The 19,785-nt window shown below is 49.8% G+C and overlaps 1 protein-coding gene across 3 annotated transcripts in view; it reads left to right on the top strand.

The window, feature by feature from the left end:
• LOC8051125 (ras-related protein Rab-3) overlaps positions 1-19,783 on the top strand; it is a 31,863-nt gene extending 12,080 nt beyond the window's left edge. For 2 of the 3 annotated variants that reach the window (XM_002433573.5, XM_029992093.4), the window contains 3 exons: positions 14,361-14,585; positions 15,410-15,528; positions 16,067-19,783. In XM_002433573.5, coding sequence (XP_002433618.1) covers positions 14,361-14,585; positions 15,410-15,528; positions 16,067-16,382 — 660 coding nt within the window. In that variant the 3' untranslated portion in view covers positions 16,383-19,783. Of the gene's footprint in view, positions 1-11,897; positions 12,545-14,360; positions 14,586-15,409; positions 15,529-16,066 lie in introns of those variants that run through there. The other variant, XM_029992094.4, reaches the window with a different exon arrangement.
• Positions 19,784-19,785: the final 2 nt, after the last annotated feature.

Below are 19,785 nucleotides of genomic sequence, written 5' to 3'. Positions count from 1 at the left end.
CCAGCTCGTTTGCACAGTGGCTGCAGACGGTGCTGGGCCATAAAGCCACGTCGAAAATCCAAAGAGCCTAGATTGAGTAGTGCGAGAAAGTTCAACCACTGATAGCTTTTGCACTTTAATGGCAGCCGCCGTTAAAAGACGGATCACCCGTTCTGCGCCAGTCTCGGGTGGTGAACTTCCTCCAGCTCGTTTGCACAGTGGCTGCAGACGGTGCTGGGCCATAAAGCCACGTCGAAAATCCAAAGAGCCTAGATTGAGTAGTGCGAGAAACTCCAACCACTGAGAGCTTTTGCACTTTAATGGCAGCCGCCGTTAAAAGACGGATCACCCGTTCTGCGCCAGTCTCGGGTGGTGAACTTCCTCCAGCTCGTTTGCACAGTGGCTGCAGACGGTGCTGGGCCATAAAGCCACGTCGAAAATCCAAAGAGCCTAGATTGAGTAGTGCGAGAAACTCCAACCACTGAGAGCTTTTGCACTTTAATGGCAGCCGCCGTTAAAAGACGGATCACCCGTTCTGCGCCAGTCTCGGGTGGTGAACTTCCTCCAGCTCGTTTGCACAGTGGCTGCAGACGGTGCTGGGCCATAAAGCCACGTCGAAAATCCAAAGAGCCTAGATTGAGTAGTGCGAGAAAGTCCAACCACTGAGAGCTTTTGCACTTTAATGGCAGCCGCCGTTAAAAGACGGATCACCCGTTCTGCGCCAGTCTCGGGTGGTGAACTTCCTCCAGCTCGTTTGCACAGTGGCTGCAGACGGTGCTGGGCCATAAAGCCACGTCGAAAATCCAAAGAGCCTAGATTGAGTAGTGCGAGAAACTCCAACCACTGAGAGCTTTTGCACTTTAATGGCAGCCGCCGTTAAAAGACGGATCACCCGTTCTGCGCCAGTCTCGGGTGGTGAACTTCCTCCAGCTCGTTTGCACAGTGGCTGCAGACGGTGCTGGGCCATAAAGCCACGTCGAAAATCCAAAGAGCCTAGATTGAGTAGTGCGAGAAACTCCAACCACTGAGAGCTTTTGCACTTTAATGGCAGCCGCCGTTAAAAGACGGATCACCCGTTCTGCGCCAGTCTCGGGTGGTGAACTTCCTCCAGCTCGTTTGCACAGTGGCTGCAGACGGTGCTGGGCCATAAAGCCACGTCGAAAATCCAAAGAGCCTAGATTGAGTAGTGCGAGAAAGTCCAACCACTGAGAGCTTTTGCACTTTAATGGCAGCCGCCGTTAAAAGACGGATCACCCGTTCTGCGCCAGTCTCGGGTGGTGAACTTCCTCCAGCTCGTTTGCACAGTGGCTGCAGACGGTGCTGGGCCATAAAGCCACGTCGAAAATCCAAAGAGCCTAGATTGAGTAGTGCGAGAAACTCCAACCACTGAGAGCTTTTGCACTTTAATGGCAGCCGCCGTTAAAAGACGGATCGCCCGTTCTGCGCCAGTCTCGGGTGGTGAACTTCCTCCAGCTCGTTTGCACAGTGGCTGCAGACGGTGCTGGGCCATAAAGCCACGTCGAAAATCCAAAGAGCCTAGATTGAGTAGTGCGAGAAACTCCAACCACTGAGAGCTTTTGCACTTTAATGGCAGCCGCCGTTAAAAGACGGATCGCCCGTTCTGCGCCAGTCTCGGGTGGTGAACTTCCTCCAGCTCGTTTGCACAGTGGCTGCAGACGGTGCTGGGCCATAAAGCCACGTCGAAAATCCAAAGAGCCTAGATTGAGTAGTGCGAGAAACTCCAACCACTGAGAGCTTTTGCACTTTAATGGCAGCCGCCGTTAAAAGACGGATCACCCGTTCTGCGCCAGTCTCGGGTGGTGAACTTCCTCCAGCTCGTTTGCACAGTGGCTGCAGACGGTGCTGGGCCATAAAGCCACGTCGAAAATCCAAAGAGCCTAGATTGAGTAGTGCGAGAAACTCCAACCACTGAGAGCTTTTGCACTTTAATGGCAGCCGCCGTTAAAAGACGGATCGCCCGTTCTGCGCCAGTCTCGGGTGGTGAACTTCCTCCAGCTCGTTTGCACAGTGGCTGCAGACGGTGCTGGGCCATAAAGCCACGTCGAAAATCCAAAGAGCCTAGATTGAGTAGTGCGAGAAACTCCAACCACTGAGAGCTTTTGCACTTTAATGGCAGCCGCCGTTAAAAGACGGATCACCCGTTCTGCGCCAGTCTCGGGTGGTGAACTTCCTCCAGCTCGTTTGCACAGTGGCTGCAGACGGTGCTGGGCCATAAAGCCACGTCGAAAATCCAAAGAGCCTAGATTGAGTAGTGCGAGAAACTCCAACCACTGAGAGCTTTTGCACTTTAATGGCAGCCGCCGTTAAAAGACGGATCGCCCGTTCTGCGCCAGTCTCGGGTGGTGAACTTCCTCCAGCTCGTTTGCACAGTGGCTGCAGACGGTGCTGGGCCATAAAGCCACGTCGAAAATCCAAAGAGCCTAGATTGAGTAGTGCGAGAAAGTCCAACCACTGATAGCTTTTGCACTTTAATGGCAGCCGCCGTTAAAAGACGGATCACCCGTTCTGCGCCAGTCTCGGGTGGTGAACTTCCTCCAGCTCGTTTGCACAGTGGCTGCAGACGGTGCTGGGCCATAAAGCCACGTCGAAAATCCAAAGAGCCTAGATTGAGTAGTGCGAGAAACTCCAACCACTGAGAGCTTTTGCACTTTAATGGCAGCCGCCGTTAAAAGACGGATCACCCGTTCTGCGCCAGTCTCGGGTGGTGAACTTCCTCCAGCTCGTTTGCACAGTGGCTGCAGACGGTGCTGGGCCATAAAGCCACGTCGAAAATCCAAAGAGCCTAGATTGAGTAGTGCGAGAAACTCCAACCACTGAGAGCTTTTGCACTTTAATGGCAGCCGCCGTTAAAAGACGGATCACCCGTTCTGCGCCAGTCTCGGGTGGTGAACTTCCTCCAGCTCGTTTGCACAGTGGCTGCAGACGGTGCTGGGCCATAAAGCCACGTCGAAAATCCAAAGAGCCTAGATTGAGTAGTGCGAGAAAGTCCAACCACTGAGAGCTTTTGCACTTTAATGGCAGCCGCCGTTAAAAGACGGATCACCCGTTCTGCGCCAGTCTCGGGTGGTGAACTTCCTCCAGCTCGTTTGCACAGTGGCTGCAGACGGTGCTGGGCCATAAAGCCACGTCGAAAATCCAAAGAGCCTAGATTGAGTAGTGCGAGAAACTCCAACCACTGAGAGCTTTTGCACTTTAATGGCAGCCGCCGTTAAAAGACGGATCACCCGTTCTGCGCCAGTCTCGGGTGGTGAACTTCCTCCAGCTCGTTTGCACAGTGGCTGCAGACGGTGCTGGGCCATAAAGCCACGTCGAAAATCCAAAGAGCCTAGATTGAGTAGTGCGAGAAACTCCAACCACTGAGAGCTTTTGCACTTTAATGGCAGCCGCCGTTAAAAGACGGATCACCCGTTCTGCGCCAGTCTCGGGTGGTGAACTTCCTCCAGCTCGTTTGCACAGTGGCTGCAGACGGTGCTGGGCCATAAAGCCACGTCGAAAATCCAAAGAGCCTAGATTGAGTAGTGCGAGAAAGTCCAACCACTGAGAGCTTTTGCACTTTAATGGCAGCCGCCGTTAAAAGACGGATCACCCGTTCTGCGCCAGTCTCGGGTGGTGAACTTCCTCCAGCTCGTTTGCACAGTGGCTGCAGACGGTGCTGGGCCATAAAGCCACGTCGAAAATCCAAAGAGCCTAGATTGAGTAGTGCGAGAAACTCCAACCACTGAGAGCTTTTGCACTTTAATGGCAGCCGCCGTTAAAAGACGGATCACCCGTTCTGCGCCAGTCTCGGGTGGTGAACTTCCTCCAGCTCGTTTGCACAGTGGCTGCAGACGGTGCTGGGCCATAAAGCCACGTCGAAAATCCAAAGAGCCTAGATTGAGTAGTGCGAGAAACTCCAACCACTGAGAGCTTTTGCACTTTAATGGCAGCCGCCGTTAAAAGACGGATCACCCGTTCTGCGCCAGTCTCGGGTGGTGAACTTCCTCCAGCTCGTTTGCACAGTGGCTGCAGACGGTGCTGGGCCATAAAGCCACGTCGAAAATCCAAAGAGCCTAGATTGAGTAGTGCGAGAAACTCCAACCACTGAGAGCTTTTGCACTTTAATGGCAGCCGCCGTTAAAAGACGGATCACCCGTTCTGCGCCAGTCTCGGGTGGTGAACTTCCTCCAGCTCGTTTGCACAGTGGCTGCAGACGGTGCTGGGCCATAAAGCCACGTCGAAAATCCAAAGAGCCTAGATTGAGTAGTGCGAGAAACTCCAACCACTGAGAGCTTTTGCACTTTAATGGCAGCCGCCGTTAAAAGACGGATCACCCGTTCTGCGCCAGTCTCGGGTGGTGAACTTCCTCCAGCTCGTTTGCACAGTGGCTGCAGACGGTGCTGGGCCATAAAGCCACGTCGAAAATCCAAAGAGCCTAGATTGAGTAGTGCGAGAAACTCCAACCACTGAGAGCTTTTGCACTTTAATGGCAGCCGCCGTTAAAAGACGGATCACCCGTTCTGCGCCAGTCTCGGGTGGTGAACTTCCTCCAGCTCGTTTGCACAGTGGCTGCAGACGGTGCTGGGCCATAAAGCCACGTCGAAAATCCAAAGAGCCTAGATTGAGTAGTGCGAGAAACTCCAACCACTGAGAGCTTTTGCACTTTAATGGCAGCCGCCGTTAAAAGACGGATCACCCGTTCTGCGCCAGTCTCGGGTGGTGAACTTCCTCCAGCTCGTTTGCACAGTGGCTGCAGACGGTGCTGGGCCATAAAGCCACGTCGAAAATCCAGAGCCTAGATTGAGTAGTGCGAGAAACTCCAACCACTGAGAGCTTTTGCACTTTAATGGCAGCCGCCGTTAAAAGACGGATCACCCGTTCTGCGCCAGTCTCGGGTGGTGAACTTCCTCCAGCTCGTTTGCACAGTGGCTGCAGACGGTGCTGGGCCATAAAGCCACGTCGAAAATCCAAAGAGCCTAGATTGAGTAGTGCGAGAAACTCCAACCACTGAGAGCTTTTGCACTTTAATGGCAGCCGCCGTTAAAAGACGGATCACCCGTTCTGCGCCAGTCTCGGGTGGTGAACTTCCTCCAGCTCGTTTGCACAGTGGCTGCAGACGGTGCTGGGCCATAAAGCCACGTCGAAAATCCAAAGAGCCTAGATTGAGTAGTGCGAGAAACTCCAACCACTGAGAGCTTTTGCACTTTAATGGCAGCCGCCGTTAAAAGACGGATCACCCGTTCTGCGCCAGTCTCGGGTGGTGAACTTCCTCCAGCTCGTTTGCACAGTGGCTGCAGACGGTGCTGGGCCATAAAGCCACGTCGAAAATCCAAAGAGCCTAGATTGAGTAGTGCGAGAAACTCCAACCACTGAGAGCTTTTGCACTTTAATGGCAGCCGCCGTTAAAAGACGGATCACCCGTTCTGCGCCAGTCTCGGGTGGTGAACTTCCTCCAGCTCGTTTGCACAGTGGCTGTAGTTGGGAAAATTAGTCGGATTTTACGCCGCTTAGCGGACAAAAACAGGAAACGTTTTAAAAGGACGCTGACAAGGCGGCTAGGCCTTCCTAAATTTCTTTTGCAGTTTCGTAAGAACCCTCCCCTCCCCCCCCCCCTCTCTCTTTCCAATTTTGTTTTTCTTTTTTTTTTTTTAGAAAATCGTTTTTGGAATTTGATTCGTTGAGAATTTTCCTCACCCTCTATTCTTCAGTCACGTGCGATGACGTCACAGAACTCTGAACATTGGAGCAGTGTAATTAATAAGCCGTGCGTAGCTCATCTTTGTTGATAGGAATATAATAGCATTCGTGAGACGTGCTAAAAAACAAAAATTCGCACTCAATATAATTAAGGCACAAACGCACACGCACGCGCACTTACACACATACACACGAAACGATAGTTTCAAGTTGATAATTACAAGACAAATTCATAATAGACGGTCACCCACGCACACCCATTAGAAAGATGCGTAAAAGAATCACAAGTGCTGCCGTCAAGTCAGCGATAACACGCTTACGAGAGGTGGGTCATCGTGAGTTACACAGCAGTGACATAAAGTGATCGTGATTTCTTGTCAGGGCTGTTTCACTTGCCAACCCATTCCAATCAGTCGTGACCAGCACAAAGGGGGGAAACTTACACAAGTTAGTCTTCGCGAAAGGAATAGAAACGCTGATCATGACAGGGGAAATGCGTGCAAGTGGTAGGACGTAATATCGACGTATATCTTGTAACACTTGCAGGTGAATATGTTTTTAGTATGAACTGAGTCGGGGGGGGGGGGGGGGGGGGGGGGCTGTTTTGTATATAGATTCGAGATTGTCAATTAGACATTTTTGATGCGGGTTCCGAATAGCAGATGCATATTCTAACTTAGGCCTAGTGAGAGATAGTGTACTCAAGAAGTTTAATTTTCACCGTTGATACAAACCAATGAAACTCTTACTGATGTATTCTGTATGGGTATTCCAGTATATATGCTGGAAGAGAGGTGAACTTCTAAATATTTATATGAGCTTGCTTCTTCTATGTTTGAATTTATAAGTTTGTAATCGTTATGAAGCGTTGAACAACAGCTGGTAAATGTCATACTTTACGTTTTTTTCTACATTTAGTTTCACCTGCCATGTATTATAGTTATACCGTGATAGTATGCTGTCCCAGTCTCTTTGAGGAGCAACAGACTCATCTTGATAAGATATTTCCCTTGGGGAACTCCTGATTTAACGTTTATGAGGTCTGAGCTGATGTTGTTTACAATAACTGATAGTCTTCTATTGTTCAGAAAGTGTGATATTTTTAGACACTCATTTTTTTTTAATAATGAGACGGCTGTGAGGGACACGATCAAATGCTTTTGAAAAATTCATAAACATTGCGTCAGTTTGTGAAGATTAGTGAATGCCGGCATGCTAATCAGTTACCAGTTCAAAAAGTTGTGATTCTCACGAAAGGCCATGTTGAAAACCACGCTGGTTAGAAGCAAGTGCATTATTAGAAACGAATCGCTTCATTATAGATGGATATATTATATTTTGTAAAAGTCTGCAAGGAACAGATGTTAGTGAAATACATGTATGATTTAATACACTGGCTATTTCCAGACTTAAAAATAGGAATTAAATTTGCGACTTCCAACTCGTCAGAATACTACTGATGTCAAGGCACTGCTGGAATGAGCTGTCAAGTAAAATGTCCGTGGCGTTTTGTCAATTTCAGCAGCTTTAAACACGCCCCGTCTGCCCTGGGCTTGATTTAGTCGGTAAACGGTTAGTAGCACTGACAACTCCGTCGATGCTGATATTGATATCATCCATTTCCGCATTCACGAGTGTGTGGACAGCGTGCTCTTCTGACGAAGGCAGCTCGTTGATAAACGCTTTACCAAAAAAACGCATTAAGTATCAGAGCTGACTCAGAAGCAGACAATTTTACGTCAAAATCCTGTATTTGAGGAAATTGTGTTCTTTCTTTAGAATTAACGACTTGCCAGAACTTCTTGGGATTATTTCCTAATACGCTCGACCAAATTATGATTGAAAAACATACGTTGATTTGCTTTCCTTATGTCATTCTTGCACAATCGCTCACAGTCCTCGTACGATTGCCAGTCACGCTCCGTATCTGTATATTTGGCTCTTCTGAATAGTCTTTTCTTTTTTGAGATAACACGCTGCACGCCTCGTAAAAATCATGGACAGCCCAAACTCGGGGTCATAGCCAACTTATAGAATAAAATTTTCGCGCACAGAAATGATATTTATTATTATTATTATTATTGTCCACTTTTCTTCGACGTAGCGAGTATATAGGGTCCCGCGTTCCGCAAGAAATTCCCAAATCTTCAAAATGTCCCGCATTTCACACTGTCGTTAAACTCACTACGCAGCTTAACGGGGCACAGAGATGCGCGCAGATCGCTGGTGAATCTGTGAATCGCGATCGTGGGAAGCGATCGAAAGCATCGTGGGAAGCGTCCGTCGTTCTTGCAGGAGATCTGTCGCGCATGCGCCTTCGTGCCTATCTTCCCTTGGTGGCAAAATATATTGCAAGGGACAATTGCTCACCGAAAGTTGAAAATACATTATTTTAATTATTTTCAGATCGTGCTGCGTCAATGCGAAAAGGTTGCTGTGGAAAGCTTTTTTTTTTCTTTTTTAGTATAAAGACGATCACATAAGGCAAGAGGACTGCAACTTACAACGATCAAAAACAACAACGTAAAATTCGAATTTTGTGTAGGAGCATGTTGGTAAAAATACGAATCGAAAGGAAACGAGAAGGCATACAAGATTTACTGCTTACCGCCGAGACAATGTCACTTGTGGTGAAAATTATTCGAGTTTAATTAATTAAATACAATTTGCAGCTGTATAATATGCTTTCAGACAAGACAGGATATCAAATGTGCTAGCAGAGCCGCATTTCGTGGCATGTGTTGATAAATTTCCTCGAATAGTTATTTTTTCCATTTTGTTTTTTTAACCTGAGACTGGGGCAGAAGGCGGAAAAACAATTTTCCTCCACCTGCCCCAGTCTCTGGTTAAAAGGCAGCATGGTAAATTTTCATCCCCCCCCCCCCCCCCCCCCCCCCCCCCAAGGTCAGCGTGTTCCGCATTTCGCTAGCGGGAAGGTGGTCACCCTAGTAGCGAGCCCGGTAATTGCTTTCATAATTCAGCACAAAATCAGACAATGATATGCCGCTGTGGCAGTAAGGTCAGGTTTAGAGAAATCATACATGATCTTCCTTAGACCAACTCTCGAAGTATTCATTGAAATATACTGAAACTAAACGAGCTCCATGATCACTAATTTCGTCAAGCTCACGAACAGATATGTTTTCTGAGTGCGAGAAACAAACGAAGTCTAGAACAGCATTTCCCCGTGTGGGTTCACATAACCAGTTGGTTGATTGAAAAATAATTTGACATGTGTATATAGCTTGAACATTTATGTTTCCGTAGACTATGCAGGTCAAGACCACACCATTCAACGCCCGGATAATTAAAATATCCCACCAAAATCAGTGCTGCTGGAGGATACTTGCACCGAATAAATTCGACAACATTTGTTTGGCTATTACAAAGTTGAATCGGGTGGGTGATAACTTATCAGATACTCCGATTAGAACTCTATGAAATGATACAATATCAATGGACTCCCAAAGCGTTTCAAGAGGCGACGGGCAGCATTTTGCAAGTTATATCTTTTCGAACCGAACTTTTCGAACCATATTTGAATGCTCGATCCTTGCGAAGTACGTTGAAGTTATCATCATTTAAAAGTTAACTTGAGCTTATAATAACGGTCGGAAAGGTACGTTTCGCTTCCTATGACCACTTCTGTTAAGCAGAAAGTTATGCTACTCGCAAGCTCATTCTGCTTAGACGAGAGACTTCGAAAATTAGCTAGTAAAAATGGAAGAGCGTGGCATCGCTTTTCGCGGACGACCGTTTTACTCAGTGAAGGTGTAATTTTTGCACGTCATGGTTGATTATCAGTAGTGCCGCGTTAGCAGTTTCTGGAGTCGGATATAACACACTATCGGATTCTGCGTACGTCGTACACGTATATGTGGTTTTTGATAAATAATTTATCGAAGGAAAGGTGCACTCGATCATTTTGATTTTTTTTTTTTTTTTTTTGAATCTGCCGCATTTTTGGCGAGTATTTATCCTCGATCCACACTCGAAGTCGGTCAGTTGGCCTTAGCTTTGACGCACCACAAAAGGATCACTTGTTTGCTTTTAAAGTTTAGAAATTTAACAATAATTGGTCTAGCTAAGCCTACCCTCTTGGGACCGACACGGTGCGCTCTCTCAATATCGCCAGCATTTACTTGTAACTAGATAAAAAAAAAATAAAAAAAATGATTGGGCTATACGTTTTGTTTGGGACCATGATTCATTTCCTTCCCCAGGAATCCCGTTAATCAGTCAGTTGTTCCTTCTCGTTTGGTTTATGATGTCGTCTACGGCACCAGATAAACCACTCGTTCCTTGTTGTTTTGAAGACACAGACAACTTTATTCCTGCTTTTTAAATCTCTCTGCACCGCTGAGATATCGCGAAACGCGCTCTCTAGACTTGAAACCCGGTTACTGAGGCCGTCAGTTCCCGACGTGAGCCCATTCAGTTTGCCCGAGGTCTCCTTTTTGGTGCCTGGCATTGTCGGAGATAATGGTCATTCAGCTTGGCAAGTATTTCGTCGAGCTTCGCGTCACTGGATGGATGGACGTTACTGTAGCGGGCGGTAGCTTGCGCCACCTAGCCTAAGTCGTAGCAGGGCCAGGGTTGGTTTTGACGTCACTCGAACACATAAATAACCGAGCGAGGCAGAGCGTTAACCAGCAAAATCTGAAGACACGGGAATGCCCTACGCAACTACAAGGAGGAAGACTGGAACATTGATGGCACTTCCCTCTCTCTCTCTCTCTCTCTCTCTCTGTCTCCTTGACGCCTATTGTTCGCAGGATGCAGTCAGAAAACACTGAAGCACAGATGGGATTTGTGGTCATTGACGAGCAAGAAACAAAGAAGTATGTCGTTGAGAATGTAACTCGCCTACGATGCCAAAAGGTTCAGTTTGAGCGCGTGAAGCGCTTGACCGTTGACCGAATTACGCCAAAGCGAACAGGACCGAACCGCGCAGTTTTGCGCGTAGTTCATAGCCATACGTTGCACCAAGTTTTTCTAACAACGTTTGCTTGTCAGAGAAAATAACGATGCCGTTGGTATTTGAAGAATGTGTGTTTCGATAAAGTCACATAAAAGAAAAAGTCAGAACGCCTCCGCCAAGTGCTTTTTTTTTTTTTAATGCGAAAGGATTAACTGTCCGATGGAGCGAGCTGACGTCATCAGTTTGAAGCGCAAAAACGGCACCTAGTTTTCTTCGGTTCCATTGGCTGGCGCGCGTCGACGGGGCTCCCATTGGCCGCTGCGCTCGTCAGTTTCCACGACCGCTCACCCCATGGCGCAGCGTGTCCATCAGCGCGGAGCGTCCAAGGTCACCAGGGGAGCACTCGCGCTGACCGGCGACGAAAAGTACGCAGCAGACGAAAAAGGGAACGGACGAGCGGCTTGCATGCTTTCGCATTCACAACTCATAAGAAGTGCTTAAATGTACCACGAGCTTTTTTTTCTTTTTTTTTTTTTTTGTGGCAATTATTATTTATTGTTCAACCGCGACTCAAAGATTGCTTCGCGAAGCTACCCCTTGCATCGCTTGCCACGCTGTGTACGGCCAAAGACTTCTCACGTTGACTTCGTCGTTACGGTCGTTTCGGTTGCGTGCGAACGCAACCAAAGCAGATGTGGAAACCAGCCTTCACCGATGAAGGTCGTGAAGCGCAGCGCGATCTTGTGCACGTGCGCTAATTATTATTATTAGGTCGGGGTCGACACATGTGCGCGAAACAAATTTCGTGAAGCGAATCGTCTGTTCCCGTGTGTTCTGAAATAGCTGGTTGGTGTGTGCCGTTTAGCGCTGCAGCGATGTTTCGTGTAGATTTAGAGCCTCCGAAGTTACTCCGGCGGCATTTCGGGGGATCCTGGGAGCTGTTATCATAAGCCGTATTCGGTAAGAAGCTTGCGCTGAATGCGGAACAACTGAATTGCTCCCCCCCCCCCCCCCCCCCCCCCCCCCCCTTGCTGGTCTCTAGCTCTCTCTCTATTTTAATATATATAATTTGATTTAGTTTGGAAACCGGATTAGTGAAATTTCCTTTTCGATACTTCCAATGCAAATAAACTACAAAAATAAAATGTCCCCCCCCCCCCCCCCCCCCCCCTAAAAAAGTTTTAAAAAAAACTGGGGAAAAATATATATATTTCAAGTTTTAGGTGGAAAACAGATCACGAGACGGCGACACGCCTCGCTCTGCTCCGCGCCTAGTGTGCCTACATTACAGAGTGTTTCCAGATGTTTCATTGGGTTCACGCGCGTCGGTCGTTTGGAAGCGTCTGTCCCCGAGGTTTGAGTTGCTCCCTCTCATAATTCTAGACTCTCTATCGTGCCTGTCCGTTCCTTCGCGCGGATCGCGTTCGAATCGATTCCGCCAAAAAAGGCGTCATTGTAGCCGGCTTTATAGCTTCTCCGCCACACTCTACAAGCAGGCGATCAAAGGTTTTTGGAACAGGCCTTGACTTCCCGTACAACCGGCGATTCCACCAGAATAGGTGTCATCGTTGCCTGCTTTTCAGCTTGTCCGCTACTCCGCTACACATTTGGAACGTGGCTCGACTTCCCGTGTACAACCGCTACCGGTCTCGATAGGCGTCTACCTTTCCGCCTTCTCTATATAGTAGCAGTCTTCCCGGGACGAGGCCTCTCGCGGAGCTCAGACGTCGGGCTAGGTTTTTTTTTTTCCGGTTTTTTTCTCTATCTTTTCGTGTTCTCGTGTAGCCGCTTGCCTCCATTGGTGTCCAATCCGCCATCGTAGCATCAGCGGCGGCTTCGAGGAGACGGTTAGGCCTTGCGGCCGTGGGTAACCGTGATTCGTGCTCCCGTTTCGTTTCCCGAGCAGACGGCTTTTTTTCTCGTCGAGTCGGTGAGCAGGCCGGATTCACGGTAGGTTCGCATGCTCCTGTATTGGCGCGCCTGAAATCGGCGCATCGCCGTCCTTCGAAACCTTACCGAAATCTAGCTTTCTGAGCGCCGGAAACCTAGCTCCTTGACTCTGGCTGTTTGCAGTTGTCGGTTAGGCCGCGGCTTGGACTATCGTGGCACGGAGAAGAACGCGTACCGTTGAAATGCGCATCGCGGTGATCTCTAGTTGGATTTTAGGGGTTCTTGGGGGAGTTCTAAGAATACCTTAGCTCTTGTTTTTTTTTTTCGTGAGCGCACGACCTAACCTACGAGTGAAAGGTTTAACGGGTTGCTTTATTTTTTATTCTTTATTTCGTGGCCTTGAGTTCTCTTTGAGTTGGGTTACCGTAAACAGGTTGTATCTTAAAAATCAATCCGTCGAGCGATCAAGAAAATTATCTGGAGTGTATAATACCCGTTTGTGAGATTGTCTGCTATCTTGACGACGATGTTCATCTGCGATGTCGTTTTGTTGGAGCCACCGCGGAAAACTGGTAGATGCGAACGTGGGTCGTTGTAAAGATTTGTGCGACCGTGTTCGCGGTATCTTCGTCACCCGTTTCCTCTCGCGTCGGCTTCGTGAGGCCTACCAGCCCAATTCTTGAACCCGCAAAGCCGCCTGTAGCGGTGGTCTGTAAAGCTAGCTTCCCTGCTAGCCGACTCACATTGCGGTGAAGCCAGCTTCCAGCGGGCCGGACCCGTTCGTGCGTGGCCGACGTTTTCCTTAGGCCCGATGGTATTCTCGAAACTGTAATGTCCGTAATATTGTTGGTTTGACGGATTACGTGGAGGGAGTGTTGTTTTGGGGACGATGCGGGGGGGTCTTTTTATGGCGTTGCGGTTTCGAAATCTATGTCGTGGCGCGCCGGCCGGGTTGGTTAGGCTTAACCGTACCGTGCCTTAAAAAGAAAAGAAGGAAAAACGTCGTGGGGTGGGGTGGGGGCGGGCGGTGCACTTATCTAGGTCACCGGGTCAGCACGCGCAGTCTTGCTCGATGCAGGCTGAGACAACGAAAAAGAAGGGGAACGCGATACGGGAGCACATCGAGCGTATAAGTGGCGCCGTAAGTTCCAAACAATTTCGGAAAAAAAAAAAAAAAAAAAAAAAAAAGTCGATAGTAGAAAGAGATATGCTCGAGCGGTGTGGGTTAGAAGTTGAAACGTACGCCTCAGTTAAAATTTCCATTTTTATCACTCAAAACTGGCCTTGCTAACTGTTTTTGTTAGAACAAAAATTACCACAATAAAATAAAAAAATAAAAAGTTTTGTTGTTGTCCCGTTTGTGTGCAGACTGGCTACAGATTAGGATTTGTGTGAACTTTGACGAAACTTTCCATCACTTCACCCCATTGATGTCTCCCGTTTGCTTAGGTGAAAAGTCTAACTCTCTGCTACCATTAATTAAAACATGCCCAGGTTACTTCACCAGCGTGAACAAACAAAGGATAAGGTAGAATACAGTCCAGCGACTTTTATTTCGCCAAAATAGGAATGTTGGTGTGCACGTCGCTGATAGCTTAAAGGGGCAATGCGAAAATTTTTGTAGTTTGCGCATATGCCGCTTCGAACGAATCCTCGACGTTAATGACCCATGAAACAGGCGTTTGTTTTTCACCACACACAATAAAAGTCGCAGGAAAAAAAAATAAAGAAAAACGAGCAGAATTCAACCCCCTCAACACGCAGCCAGAACAAGCTTTAAGCACATGTTTGTCAGCATTGATGATTATATGATGGTAGCTTTGTGTTTGCTTTTCTTTTTGCGGAGAAAAAGGAATGATTCAACCGTGCTCTCTAGATGGCCGGCGGTCAGGACCAGAAGTGGCAGAAGGATGCCGTGGATCAGAACTTCGACTACATGTTCAAGATCCTCATTATCGGCAACAGCAGCGTGGGCAAGACGTCCTTCCTCTTCCGCTACGCGGACGACTCCTTCACCTCCGCCTTCGTCAGCACCGTGGGCATAGACTTCAAGGTCAAGACCGTCTTCAGACACGACAAGAGGGTCAAGCTACAGATATGGGTGAGCGCACCCTCAGTGTCGCGCTTGCTACTTCAAGCGCTTCGGTGAAAGTCTCCTCCAAGAGACCATATTACTGCGTTTTACCTTGCGGCACAACACGAAGGATGCCACGAACCATCACAGCTAACCAAATTCCACGAGCGTGTCACATGACCTTTGGAAAGGGCGCAGCAATGTGCAGGGTCCATGGCCGTACGACACAGTGCTGCATTGGCTGGAGTGGTTCGTAGCTTGCGCCACAGCCCATCGTAAGGTGAAACGGAATATAGGAGTAGCATGACGGTGAAGCCAGCGAGGCGGACACTGAAGGCCAATGTGTTTTCAACTTTACGTCCAGAAAGAGATTGGGCTTTGGAACAGAGAGAAAATGGACACTTTCTACTCCCTTACGGCCGGTCATCCGTTCCTAGTACGCTAGGCTGGCATAAAGGACAATCGTCACGGGGGCACGCCTCTTAAATAAAAGTTGCCGATCGGGCAGCTGTAGTTCCGCCTCCAGCGGACGCCACATCATACGATACTTTAGAAAGTGCATTCCTCGGCCCTAGTACTACATCCATTAGTACAAGCTTTCTCTTTTTATAGTCGCCGGCTAGACGCCTCTCCCAGACGTCCAGTCTCCAGCATGCGCATGTTGCCTTCCGCCATGCTTCGGCTGCTCGTGCGTGCTCGAGACTCACAGGGCGCCAAAGCATTTCGGAAGGTAGCAAGCTCGTGCTGGAGGCGGAGCAACTGAAACTCCTTCCTGTCACTCTCACCTTGCCGCGAGAAAGCAGACTGCGAGTTGTTGACACCAATGCGTCACTGTCATGCTCCCGTCACAGGACACAGCGGGCCAGGAGCGGTACCGCACCATCACGACAGCCTACTACAGGGGAGCCATGGGGTTCATCCTCATGTACGACGTCACCAACGAGGAGTCCTTTAACAGTGTTCAAGACTGGTGAGTGGCCGAGCTGGGAGGAAGCAGCGGTAAATCGAAAGAGCTTGTCCAAGTGGGACGCAGCACGTGAAATAGGCCACACGCAGGTTTCGTTGTCAATGCAACGTATGCCTGGCACGAGTGTTTGCGATGCTAATCGAGGACAGGTCTTGTGGTAAAGAGAAAGGGAAAAGAAGGCGGGACAACCTGAAATGACAGCAACCACTATCCAAAAGATGTGGATAAGCACGAATAGTGACGTAGCGCCATTGTGTTTACCAGCCGTCGACAAAGACCCTGGATAAAATTTACGCTAAGCGTTTCTTACAAGTATCGACAACCATCGTAGTGCAAAAGCACGACGCACGTGCCAAGAGCAACTGCCGCGCTGCCATTCGCTTCTAAGGGCCGCATTCATGCACTGGTGCATTTGTCACTACTTGTAAGATGAGCACAAACGCATCGAGGAGCTTTAGCTGTCAGCAGCTCTTCCGGTCTTCTAGTGGATTGACGGAGCAGGTTGGACCACGCGTGCGACACAAACTCTTTCTCTTCCCAGGGTGACGCAGATCAAGACATACTCGTGGGACAACGCCCAGGTGATCCTGGTGGGCAACAAGTGCGACATGGAGGACGAGCGGGTGGTGAGCACGGAGCGGGGCAAGCAGCTCGCCGACCAGCTCGGCCTCGAGTTCTTCGAGACATCGGCCAAGGAGAACGTCAACGTCAAGGCCGTCTTCGAGCGCCTCGTGGACATCATTTGCGACAAAATGAGCGAGAGCCTCGACTCGGACCCGGCCCTGCTGGGAGGCTCCAAGGGGACCCACCTCACGGACAACCCTGGCGCCCCGCCCAACGCCAGCTGCCAGTGCTAGGCGACCCCCCCCCCCAACCCCCCGCACCGGACGCGTCGTTCCTCCCAGTCGGTTCCCGGATCTCTCTTGGTGGCTCCCCCCTGCGTCGACCCATCGAGACGTCACAGCGGGGACGGCGCGCCGCAAAAGATCGACCGTCCTCGGCAGACGGGAAGTCAAGGCGGGCAGGCGGGCCAGACTACGGGATTTCGTCCGCCCGCAACGCCGCGAATCGCCGTCTGCCGAGAACGATGGCCCGGGTTCCGGCTCTGTCGCGACGTCAAGGACGAGGGAACGCGGGAGCGTGCCGCCGAGACGTCTCGCCGCCAGCCGTCGCACGAGGGTCAGGCTCGTCCGGCGCCTCCCACAAGGTCGCACCGCACTTTGCTCGGCGCGACTCGGTCGACGGTCTGGCATTTTGGGCTGTAATGTGGAACAGCGAGGTCTGTACGTCGCGCTCGTCCGAGAGTGGACGGCCGACGCCGCGTGAAAAGACGGATCCGGGCTTTCACTGTTTCTCCGTAAACTTCGTTGGCCGTAGCAAGTTCTTCTTTCCCCGCGCGTTTATTACGGACGGTGTTAAAGTAAAACCTAAACTTTTTGTTTCGTCGAGGTATCGAGCGGTTCCGAAGCACGCCTCGTCGTTCCCGACGCCGAGCGGGTCAGCGGCAGGTTTTAACCGTACGTCGCCGACAAAGTCTGGAGATCTCTCTCTCTGCCTTGTGACCTTAGTGTTTCACCGGTCAGCCGTTTCGCCTAGCGAACGTGAGGGCAAACCGTAAAGTCCGCCGTCCTCGTCAAAACCCGTTCGATCCTTCCGTTTTTCTCCCCTTTCCTCAGCGAGCAAGAGCGCGAGCGAAACGTCTCGCGGAAGCTCGTCAGAAAACGTTCCGCGAGTGCAAACCAAATTGGCGGCGGAAAGGTGCTCTTTTTGAGCACACCTTCGCGGCCAGTTTGTCACGATTGGCCGCACCGTGACGTTGCTAGTCAGAGATGGGGTACAATCAGAGATGGACAGCTCACACTGCCAGAATGTCTTAGACGGAAAGAAACGTGCAGGGGCCATCCGCTATTTCGGCGCCGCAGGAGGAAACGCCATTCCATCGCTTTACGGTTGGGGCAACATTCCGGCGAGAACGGCAAACTTTGAAAACCTCACGTTTGCGTTTTTCGTTTCTTCCAGATTCGAGCGTTTCGCTCATCTGTCAGCCACGTTTGTCGCACAAAGCCGCCGCTACCGCCGCCGCCGCTTGCGTCTTCTGTTCTCCCGCCCCACCACCTTCGCTTTCTTATCAAGCTCGTTACCGGTTCTTAACAAGGCAACCGCCACAAAGGTTTGAGAGGGCGAGGCCGGGAAGCTTAACGGACTCCCCGCATATTTTTGGTTTTCTTTCCTCCTACGCGTCTCCGGCCGATCGATCGGCCAATCCGAGCGTGTGCACACAGAAACACGAACACCTACACATGCACACACACCGAAACCTACTGGGTGTGTCTGTAAATTCCGGTTTGCCTGTGTATAAATGTGTACATACTACGTGGAAAAACAAAAGGAGAAAAAAAAAAGTAGCTAGTGTCCGGACTTCGTGAAACGGAGACAGAGAAGGCAGGGGAAGAAATGTGCAATAAAGAAAAAAAAATGCCCCCAGACGAAACGCCGCAAATGCCGACGTAAACCGCGAGGGTGCGTCGATTTCCGTGTGGTTTCTATGGCCTTTCCCGATCAATTCCCAGCCTGTCCACGACTGCTCCTCCTCCGCTTAGAAGCGCGATTCCGATGATTGCCCAAGACCACGGATTGTGCGGGTTCTAGGCCTTGGGCAAGACTCCGATGTGTGTTGCAGTGGTGCATGTTTGTGTGCATGCAAGTACCCCCGGTGTGCTGTAGAGAAAGAAAAAAAAAAAACTAAACTTGACAGCGTCGTAAGACTCTAGGAGCACACATGTAAGAATTTGTTGCCTTCCCCAAAATCAGTTCACTTTAGTTACTGACAGGATTAGAACGACAGAGAAGTCCCTTGGCTTTTCCTGATGCCAGTGCGAGCTTCGAGAACGCTTTGGCGTCTTGAGTCTCCAGCATGCATGTGCAGCTGAAGCAGAGTGGAAGGCAATGAGTGCATGCCGGAAGGCCAGGCATCCGAAAGAGACGCTCCGCCATTCTAACCCTGCCAGTGACCGTAGCTGTATCCTGGGAGGGAAAGGAAAAAGCTTTGCATTGCGCGTCGAGCTGCTTGGCACGTGCTGGCCGTGCTTTGCGAGCCGGTTTGTTTGTTTCGGTAGCACCGTGTTCTTTGTTCCGTTTTGCAAGGTTGCTGCTCCAAGAGGGGAAAGAACTTGTGTAGCGTCATTGTTGGGCGTGCTGCATTCTCGATCAAACCTCGAACGGCGGAGGGTAATGTTCCGATGCGTCGCATTTAGAAAGCCTCGAGCAATGCCTCCTCGCATTTGCTGGGCCGGCTTCTTCCTGGATCCAGAGTATTTATACACTTGTTTTCGTTTCTTTGTTTCCCATTTACGTTTCCTGCGCTTTTCGCATTTGCTAGTCACGGAATGTTCCGCAGTCTTTTCGAAGCGAAGACGCTGTTCCAGTCGCTTTGTCGGCGCGAGACACGTTCGAAGCGCCCTAGTCGTTTTTTACGTTTTTCGACATTCGAGGACGAATCTTTACTTGTCCGCATTCTTGTCGTTTCAATGCATTCTACAACAGGAAGGGGTGGGGGGGGGGGGGGGGGGGGGGGGAGCGTTCACTGCAGGTTTCCGTCTCGCGGTTTAAAAACGAGATCTATTTTTCGTAATGCAGAGCGCCATACCGCACTGGAACCTTCTACTTCGAAATGTTGCGGTCTTAAGGGCCACGAGGTCGTCGTACCCTGCATTCCAAGACTGGTTTTCGGTTGTGTGCAAGCAAGCAAAAGTAATCCCACGTCACGTGTAGTAGTCGGAGGGTCACATCCAAGACGAAGATCCGCGCGTCTCGGCAGACTGCGCCGAGGCGAAACTAGCAAAAAATGTAGACGGGGACGACCTGTGGGTAAAGACATCTGTGGCCACGCGTGTTCCCGTACTCTGTGAGCCCCCCCCAACACGCGCAAGGTGTGTGTCTTTATTCTCCCGTGTCTCTCCCTCTAGTCTGTATACTGTGTGAAAGCAGAGTTCACAAACATGCGGGCCCCCGTTTTTTTCGTCGTGTAAGGTATGCTTGGGTGTGCTAGGAAGTAGTTGCAACACGATCTCCCGGAGAGGATATATAAGTATATATATATATATAAAAAAATATTCCCTTCTCCCTCGACGAAGAGAAACCAAATGTTTTCAGGACGAGATCGTTCCCCTCTCCTTTGACGAAAAGGATTCTGTTGTAACAATTGTAAAATTTTAGTTTTCATGCTGTGGAGTAAATAAAGCAACAAAAAACAAACGAAGA

Source organism: Ixodes scapularis, unplaced genomic scaffold (genome assembly GCF_016920785.2).
Source record: "Ixodes scapularis isolate PalLabHiFi unplaced genomic scaffold, ASM1692078v2 PGA_scaffold12__126_contigs__length_90152505, whole genome shotgun sequence".
Lineage (NCBI taxonomy): Eukaryota > Metazoa > Arthropoda > Arachnida > Ixodida > Ixodidae > Ixodes > Ixodes scapularis.
Note: the sequence above shows the minus strand (reverse complement) of the source record. Positions and strands in the feature narration are given on the sequence as shown.